This window comes from Athalia rosae, chromosome 1 (assembly GCF_917208135.1).
Source record: "Athalia rosae chromosome 1, iyAthRosa1.1, whole genome shotgun sequence".
NCBI lineage: Eukaryota > Metazoa > Arthropoda > Insecta > Hymenoptera > Athaliidae > Athalia > Athalia rosae.
In genome coordinates this window covers 16,254,889-16,263,705 of record NC_064026.1, presented here as the reverse complement: position 1 = coordinate 16,263,705, position 8,817 = coordinate 16,254,889, and the positions used below count along the sequence as shown (strand labels likewise).

General features: G+C 41.1%; 1 protein-coding gene and 1 long non-coding RNA gene across 4 annotated transcripts; one reads left to right on the top strand and one right to left on the bottom strand.

Annotated features, from left to right (window-relative positions):
* Positions 1-653: 653 nt before the first annotated feature.
* Positions 654-4,210, bottom strand: LOC105690667. Of its 3 annotated transcripts, XM_012408684.3 has the most exons (7): positions 4,012-4,210; positions 3,114-3,453; positions 2,127-2,993; positions 1,692-1,995; positions 1,417-1,565; positions 1,184-1,241; positions 906-1,046 (listed from the first exon to the last, which is right to left on the bottom strand). In XM_012408684.3, exons 1-6 carry the CDS (start codon positions 4,029-4,031, stop codon positions 1,194-1,196), a joined length of 1,728 nt encoding a protein of 575 aa, XP_012264107.2. In that variant the 5' UTR covers positions 4,032-4,210; the 3' UTR covers positions 906-1,046; positions 1,184-1,193. The 3 variants fall into 3 exon arrangements, with proteins under 3 accessions (XP_012264106.2, XP_012264107.2, XP_012264108.2); XM_012408683.3 differs by having other exon boundaries at positions 654-1,046; positions 1,184-1,565; XM_012408685.3 differs by lacking the exon at positions 906-1,046 and having other exon boundaries at positions 1,234-1,339.
* Positions 4,211-4,215: 5 nt separating this feature from the next.
* LOC125502151 lies at positions 4,216-6,759 on the top strand. Its single transcript, XR_007279998.1, has 3 exons — positions 4,216-4,784; positions 4,889-6,489; positions 6,619-6,759. It is a non-coding gene; the product is annotated as an uncharacterized LOC125502151 (long non-coding RNA).
* The last annotated feature ends 2,058 nt before the right edge of the window (positions 6,760-8,817 follow it).

The following is an 8,817-nucleotide window of genomic DNA, read 5'->3' as shown; positions in this document are numbered from 1 at the left end:
TCATGGTGCATGCCACGACGCATCACAATGCACTACTTATAGCAGGTGAAAATGAGTTATAATTTTTGTTGTTAGTCACTCTGATACATGCGCTTAAATACTTGAATCGACTTATTTTTACAGAAGAAAATTTTAATTGGCGTCTTGTGCGTCGTTCTCGCTTTGGGCAAGGTGTCAGTTTCGCAAAGGACCCATTATATGCGAGGATGAGGGCCAGTTATGCTGAGGCTTATGTGATTGCTGGAGTTTTGATTGCAAATCGTACATCAGGGTCGTGGGGTCAACTACTTCCACCTGAGGGGTATGACACAACTACTGGATACACGACGAACGTATGCATCAAGTATTATGACGACGATTTCTATCCATATTACATAGTAAATGATCGTTAATGGTGATGATGATGATACAATAACAAACTGATATTTTTTTAATTAAAAATCACATCAAGAAAACTTATTTTCCTGTAATTATGATTCTAAAATAATATACATATTTGGGTAACCGAGTTTCCAGACTTTTCTCCTCACAAGGCGAGACTGTTGATGGATATTCAATAGAATTCTGTATCAAAATTAGACATAGTCTTTCAGTAGACCTAATCTCTATGCGTCTGATCCACTGACTCCAGTCAAAATGAGAGGTGAGAGAACTCTTAGTTGTTTGGATTTTATTTGTGAAGAACATATTTATAGTGATGATAATACGTGAAAATCATAGTTTGTAATTACATTTTCGCCGACACCCTAATGTTGCAACAAGATGACGGATGAACATTGCACCTATTCGATATGCACAGTTGTCTGTGATTTTGCAATAGCTGTATTTGACACCAGGTTTTTCATAACAATATCTGAACAAAAAAAGCTGATACACTGCTTCAGTGTCTTAGTTAGTTATGTTAAGCCACGGGTATTCTTACCCTTCCAAGCTCGACAAAATTAACTGAGGCCTCTGACACACAAGCCAAAATTACAGGTGTATCTTTGGCATCGTTTTGTAAGAGTAGTATATCTGCCAGTTCGATAACAGGGGTATTTCCAGAACTGAAACACACAAAGATCGCAAGTAATTTACACAGCTATAAGTTATAGAATCATACAATGTCATAGCAAATATGCAGAGGCTCTATAACAGTGAACTAAACATGGCAAATGCTTAATCTGACTTGTTTGTCACTTACTTGCATACAACTATTCTAGACATGGGGGTTCCTGGATTGGATTTCTTGAAATGTTGAGCTGTAGAGTACAAATTATAAGATATTTTGTAACCAGGTTGCTTGCGTTTCCTCAGCCACCTGACGTTATTGAACGTCGATGCTTTTATTATCTGCAGACTTTTATAAACTTGAGTAAGGCTCGAAGCATTTTGTGGGCCAACTAAGGGTTTTACAAGCTGTGCCAGCACTTTTACCTCAGTCTCCTCGTTAGGTTTGTACTCCTCGTCCTCTATCGTGATTGTTTCTTCTTCCAGCCACTTTGCCTTGGTTTCAGCCCAGGATGAAGCACCAGAAATTTTTTTGAATGATGATAAACTCTTGATCACCTCTTGGTTTGTACAATCTGCAATATAATAATATAAGATTATTCAAATGTATCTCGACTAATCATCAGATTTCCAAAAAACTGATGATCTATGTTGTATCTGTAGTAGTGTCTGTCTGTCTCAAAGAAGCAATGAAGTTTTACCATGATTCGCATGCTTGTTTCCAGGGAAGCTTGTTGGCGCAGGGATATTTACAGCTTTCATAGCGGTTACTTGTGATATTTTGTGTACCCTATTGTTGAAAGAACACTTATCCAAATTTGAAATTTTTGTTGTCAAATCGGGTTTCCAAACTCTTTTTGGATTTACATTTGGAGGCAAATATCTCCTCAATATTGGTGTAGCAACAAACTTCGTGTACCCACAGTTCGGTAATAAATTCAGCATTTCTATGCGTGGCATTCTCTGTGGCACCTCTTGAATCTCGTCATCAGAAACCTCGATGACCTACACAAAGTCAAAAATATAGCTGTATAAAAAATTTCAAACGGAAACCAAGATGTTCAACGCTTTGAACGGTGTGACTATTTTTTGATTATCGTGGATCTCATTGGTTCGTTACTAGATCAGTTCGTTACCTCGACTTCAACTCCTTCGTCGGCATTCACATTTTTCTTATGAATGTCCATTTTAGATACTCCGAACACCTCTTTGATTCCAGAATTGTCAGAGCCTTGCATCTGGTTTGATTTTTTAAGGTGGTCTAATACGTCACTGTCATCTGCGAGAATTTCTTCTTTAGGGAACTGCCGAACTTTTTTATGTACATGGGACCCTGGACATGCAGAAACTATCTTCAAATCCCCCAGAAAAGTTTCGTTCGAAATAATCCGCAGCCGTGAGGTCCTTGGTGAATTCTTATTGTCATTGTTGATACAAAATTTACTTGGACCTGGAAGATTCAATACTCCATTGTCGTATGCCTCGCTTGCTGAAACCCTTAAACTCTTCAAACATGTATCATTTGATTTATTACTCTCCTTATTCAACAATGGGGACATTGTCTCTTGTTTATTAATGTAACTGAAGTGAGTTTCCATTTTGTCGCCCTGGCCATCACTGGATGATGGTTTAGAAATCTTAGCGATACTACTTGTGTTACTTTTGGTCTCCTGATTATCCACCTCTGGCTTGATTATTTCATGATCGGAAGAATTTTTTGCCTGGTCGCCACATAGATTGCTCTTTAGCCAAAAACTGTTGCAGGGATCGTGAACTAGCTTTTTTCGTTTAAATGTTCTGAGTTGCGTTGATTCAATGCTGTCATTCTTAGCCATACAGCAATCGTTGAACCGATATCTTTGCAGTCGATAACCTTGCCGTACCAAATGACTGTACACCCTATACTCATGTAGGGTACATCCAGATGGGTTTGATTCAAGTAGAATACTGTAAGCCTGCTGTACAGAAAGCGCTACTCCATCCCAACTTAGTTCCAAGCAATTCTGTAAACATAGTAGAGCTTACAAATTACTATAATAAAAATACAAAATTTCTCAACTCCTAGTATCAATGTATGGCTGATCGAATTGGTATGGGTGGTATCAACATAAAACTCATAATACCAATTCTAGTAGCATTAAGGCCTCTTCAGGAATTAAATATAATTGGCAGTTCTCTTCTACACCAAAATTTGTCCATTCTTGACCAGATTTTTTTGTTACTCGAGCCCGTGATTCCTGTGGCAACCACTCAGCAGCAGCAAGTTGTGACTTTCGCTCAACCCTCTCCACACCAAGTAACTCTTTTCGATCATTGAGCCCCTTTTCGATCTGCTTCTTCTGTAGCCAACAACTATTTGGCTCATACTGTTTTTGTCCCACAGACGGCAATATTTCAGCCGTCTTGTTCCATCTTTCCCATGTCTCATGACATATGCCCTTGTTCACCAATAATTCTGCAGCACTGCAAGATATGCAAAATTAATGGCATTCATCTTTCTAAGATTCTCAGCAAAATTAGGTGTTGGAATTTTTGGTTCATCTGAATTAGGTGCTAAAACTTTTGGTTTATCTAAATTCATCTTGAAGAGAAATTAAAATGGCTTGTTACTGCAAGTTGACAAGCAAGATCTACTATATTCAACAGGTTTGGAAAATTGAAGAATACATATCATGTTGCGGGTGAATAGCCCATAGGTTATCATGGTGTCAATATCAATGGGTCCTACTAAAATAGACGTATCCCAGCATTCTGAATCAAATGTGCAATTCTTGGAAACATAGAATTCATGTATTTTGAAGGGTTTAACGAAATGGACGAGAGTTGGGCAAAATTGTGATTGTACCACGAAAAGTCATTTACCTTTATAACTGGTAACTGACTCTTTATCAATTCACTGTTAATGGATTTTATTAGGACCCATCGACATGTGCTCTAAAGTCGGTCTGGAGTTGTTTTATATCGTGGGAATGGGAGTCGTATGCCACCGTTTAATGATAACATGACAACTCCCTGAATTACCTCAAGACATTTCCCAACATTTTTTACGCCGCTTCGGAAATATATTCGTCATCCGCTCCTTTACTCAGTGAAAAGTCTTTCTTCGTCTTCAGCTTCCATTTCATACAATGATACCTCGATTGATTGAAAGCTGAAGTATGACCATCCTAGCTCCAACCAAAGAGGAGGCTACAACCTACCTCCTGAGTCCGTGATGTCACGGCCGATACATATCCATACATACGTGCATTCTGATTTTCCTCATAGTAGCAATACTCGAATGATGGCAGCACCAATCAATGCAATGTTCTAGAGTTCAGTGACAATGCTCGAGCTCTTTGGCTCGAAGATGCTCAATATCTCAAATATAGGGATTCTAACAGGGATGATCCAGAGGGTGCTGCCTTTGACGACGAAACTCTAAACTACTTTTGCCGCAAAGCGCGCGTAAGATTCAGGTTTGCGGATTTTCCCGACTTCATTTTCAGTTCCTCAGATGGACCACCCAAATGGCAACAGTTTCGTAGTTCTATTCTCCCCAATTATTATATTTGTTCTTAACGTTCCGCAGTGTCGTTAGATCATTTGAACATCGATTTGATGATTCAAGCGGTATCCTTCACGAAAGCATTGCCACATTGATCCTTGTTTGCAAAATTTACAGAACCGTATGCGATATGTATTGCAGGAACAACATCACACGGCTCTGACAGAGCGACGAGCGACGACTTCCAAGGTGACGTCGTAAAATGGACGGTTTATTGAAACAAGGGTTTCTATTATTCAGAATTCTAGTAAGTATATAAACCGGGCAAGCAAAAAAGCAACGGTAACCTTCTGAATGTCCAAGATCTCGGAAATCCTTCTAAGATAATCATTGTTTTACGTTTAAACTTAGAATCCGAAGATACCCTTATTAGAACATCGCCCGAGCCGCCGGCCCTCGTAATCTAGCTGCACGTGCGAAACCGAAAAAATCGTCGACTACGGTCTGAGGGTAGATCGAGTCTGGGTGAAATTAGAATCGACGTACTGTACATAGGAAACTCATACAAGAGTGGCTCATCACGTCCTGAACGAGATCCTCAAGCTGATATTATGTTCTCTAATAATTATCACAACAATTGTCATATCTATAGTTTATGAGGTTTATACTCGATCCGTAGGTGGCAGTGTAAGTATAACCAGAAGGTGGCGACGCATTGTTCGCGTAGCGTTGTACCATTTTCGCCGCGAATAAGTAGGCGGGAGTCAACATGAATCCTTCGTAACATTCAATTTGTCACTTACTGCCATCAAATGATTGATGTATATTCCCAGTGGCTTTTGAGCCATCGTAGTGAACTGGACACCAACAAATTGGTACCACAAACTCAGCTTTGAGTCACTTTAATTCGATATTATTATCATGTGATTGAGTAGAAGAGTAGATTCTGCAATAAAAAATGAATTTCCATCCTCGACACTCCACTACTGTGGATCTTGATACGGCGAATTTTTTTGCCCAAGATTGAATTTTCATTCACAGATAATGTTAATTGTACTGAAGTTGCTGATATAATTTTATTGTATTCCTTATTCGTCGAAGCTCTGAGAGGAATTATTTGAATAAATTTATTCAGATGAGTGTAGATGACAGATGAATAAAAAATGATCCGAACCTTCATCATCGTCTGGGTTGAGACTATTCTCGTTATAAATTTCTGTCAGACATTACCGTGAAAAATTTAGGAGGTAAAAAATTCCACGAAGCCTTCCAATTTGTTCGAACAAGCCGAAAAGCCATAATTTGCTCTTGAAGTTTATTCTTCTGTTATTTATGTAATTCTAGTCATTCAATAATACACGCGGTAAACGAGAAATCAGATCAAGGAGAAAATCTGATAAAGCATCTCTTAGAAATTAGTGAAAAACGACCTTCAGAATATTTTTAATATCTGCAGATTCTGCAGGTAGTTCACATATGCTTCAAGAATTTCGACCAATTAGTGTACTTCGCCCCCGATGAATCGATCGTCTTCGCATACTTCAATAATATTAATAACTACGTGGTGTTGTTTAACAGCTAAAGAAGAACTCTGGCTTTGCCTACTATTTTATTTTATCGCACGGCATGGATATGATTAGGATCGCACCACAATATATCCGGATGCTTAAAATCGGAGAAAATAGAAAGAAATATTTTACACTTATAAATTGGATATAACGACCTAAAAAATTATATCCGGTTGTATCGATATCATTTTTTCTGTTGTAATATCTTCAGGTTACCAATACCGCCCGTGTGTTCTTCAAGCGACACTGCAGAGGACTGGGGCGTAGGAATTACGTTGTTGTGTGTAAAGAGACCGTTTTACCTTGTATAATCTGAGTCCTCTTTTGCCTCTGCAGAGCTTCCGGGTACAGGTGAAGCTAGAGGTCTCGGTTGGCGTTCTCGTTCTCCAAGATCACTGGGGTTTTGAATATTGAAAAGTTGTTGGCTGTGATTGATTTTTTCACGTAAGTGCGATTATCCATAGTACAAATCGTATCGTCGTCAGGATTACGTGGGATTCGAATAAACCTAAGAAATAGTTGCGATGTTGCAGCGCTGCGTCCGATGTCTTTGAAGACGACTTTTTGTTGTAGAAAAACTGAGGAGTGAATACTAACGGTACCTCGTTTGGATGAGACCGGAACCGGAACCGACCGCCAGAAGCAGATCTGACCGCGAACGTAAAAACAGGGTCTACAAAAATTGAAATCAGAAGAAAATCAGGCTCATAATGTACCGTCGTTATAAATCGAAAAGTTGAAGAAATTTTCTAGAAAACGGTGTGAAACCGAACAAAAGAAAGTATTCGAATTTGAATGAAACAGGAATCGGCAGAGCATTGACAGTGTAGCGCTGAAATGTATATGATCCAATGATTTTATTTCGAGGGGAAATTTGGCGATTTTTTTCCTCAACAAATTAGCCTCGTATATATAAACTCTTCCACAGCGTATATCATAATAAGCCATTCTGCAGTGAGAACTCGCAGAGTATTATTGCATGTAATTCATACAGGTAAAGCAGTACTGTGTACATTCGACTTGTGTCACAAGAGAGCTTGCTGTTCCCGAGCGGCATCAAATAAAGAATATGACAAACAATTAATGTACGTAATAATATTAGGCAAGTATTCGTTTAACGCTAATTGGCACGCGTTACATCGGCATCCTACGGTGGACGACGGACAGCCCCGATCCATGGTCAACCACAGTGAAGTCGTTGCTGGTTTCGTACCGCTATAGGCAGTCATGTACGCAAATATGCAGGAATCAGTTTGTTTCGAAAATTGCAATGAGGCGATAGAATGATTCGTTGCAGTGAATGCGACTACGGAATCAATGTGACGGTTAAAATGATTTTCCGTGTGCAACGTTTCGTCGTCAGTTTTCATCAAGGATTAATAGGATTATAAGCAGTGTAAGGGATTTTTTTCGGAGTATTTTGAAATTGAGAACCGGGTGGTTTCGGGTCGAGCGAGTAAAACATGAGTGGGCAATGAGAACACGGTGTGTTTCATTAAATTTTCGAGTGACCGTGCGACTCGATGATCGGAGTACGTTGTTTGGGCGTATGAACGACCGGAGTATGTATGGGGAATGGGTGGTAATACTCCCCGATAAAGAATAGTAAAATAAGTGAAAATAACAGATAAGGGAAGAGAAGAGAGAAAAGATCGAGGTGCGCAAGCTATAAGGTGGTTAGCATGACTAGCGGCGAGAAGCATCGGCAAGGTTATAAGGGTGAACAAGGACGTGGTTCAAACTTCATCCCTATGGGCAAAAAGAGAGAGAGAGAGAGAAAGGGAGCGAAAAAGAGAGAGAAAGAGAGAAGGGAGGGAGAGAGCGAGAATGGTGATGAAAGAGTGAGACGGAGAGATGGGCGAAGTTAGGTTCGTAGGAAGCCAACGGAACCTCGGCTCCGGGGCTAGGTAGGGCTGGGTAAAGCGCGGAGGTAGAGGTAGAGGCAGAAGTAGAAGAGAAGAGAAGACCGCTTGAAAATCCCTCCTTCCCGCCTTTCCTGCCTGCTCGGTGCCGTCCGCCATGCCACTACGAGCGGGCAAACGTACAGCAGGCTAGGCCGCGCGGTCCTGTAGCCCATTTGGCATTTCCCCAGCTATAGCGACGGTCCTTTAGCCCATCGTTGTTATCGTCCCGCAGCTGCATAAAGTCGGCTCCCCTCTCGCCCGACGTTCCCCGGCACGCCGCGCCCTGCCGCGGCGGTCCACAAATTTAACGGCGACGGTAGCGCGGCTCACAGGGACGCCACGAACTTACGCCCCTCTTCGCGAGCCAACCTAACCTCTGGCACTGGCTCTGCCTCTGCCTCTATACGCAAGGCGTCCTTGTCGTCCTATCGATTCTCCTCCCTGTTCCCGCTTCGTCCCCCGGTAACCTTGGTAGAGAATAACCCGCCGTTCAATTCAAGGAATTATGACGGCCCCGGCTCTCCTCTCTTTCCCACTCTCTTGCCTCTACTTCGTCAGGGTCGTGGAGATATTTACGCGCGCGCGCGCTTAGGACCGGGATAGAACGATCTTTTTCAAAGCCGGTCTTCTCCAAATTTTTTCACCCGCCCTGTCCGCCTTCTACTTATTCCAAAATTTCCTCCTCTTATCCCGCATACGCGAGTGTATCGATCCCGTCGCCAACTTTTTCTCACAATATCGATTGCTTCTATATTTTAACGCCGCGCGGAACGCCCCCGCACGATTTCTGTAGGTTAGACAAAAATAACAGAGCTGGATCACGAAAATTGCTCCTATACCTACGATCGTAATACAAAGACCTTCGAAG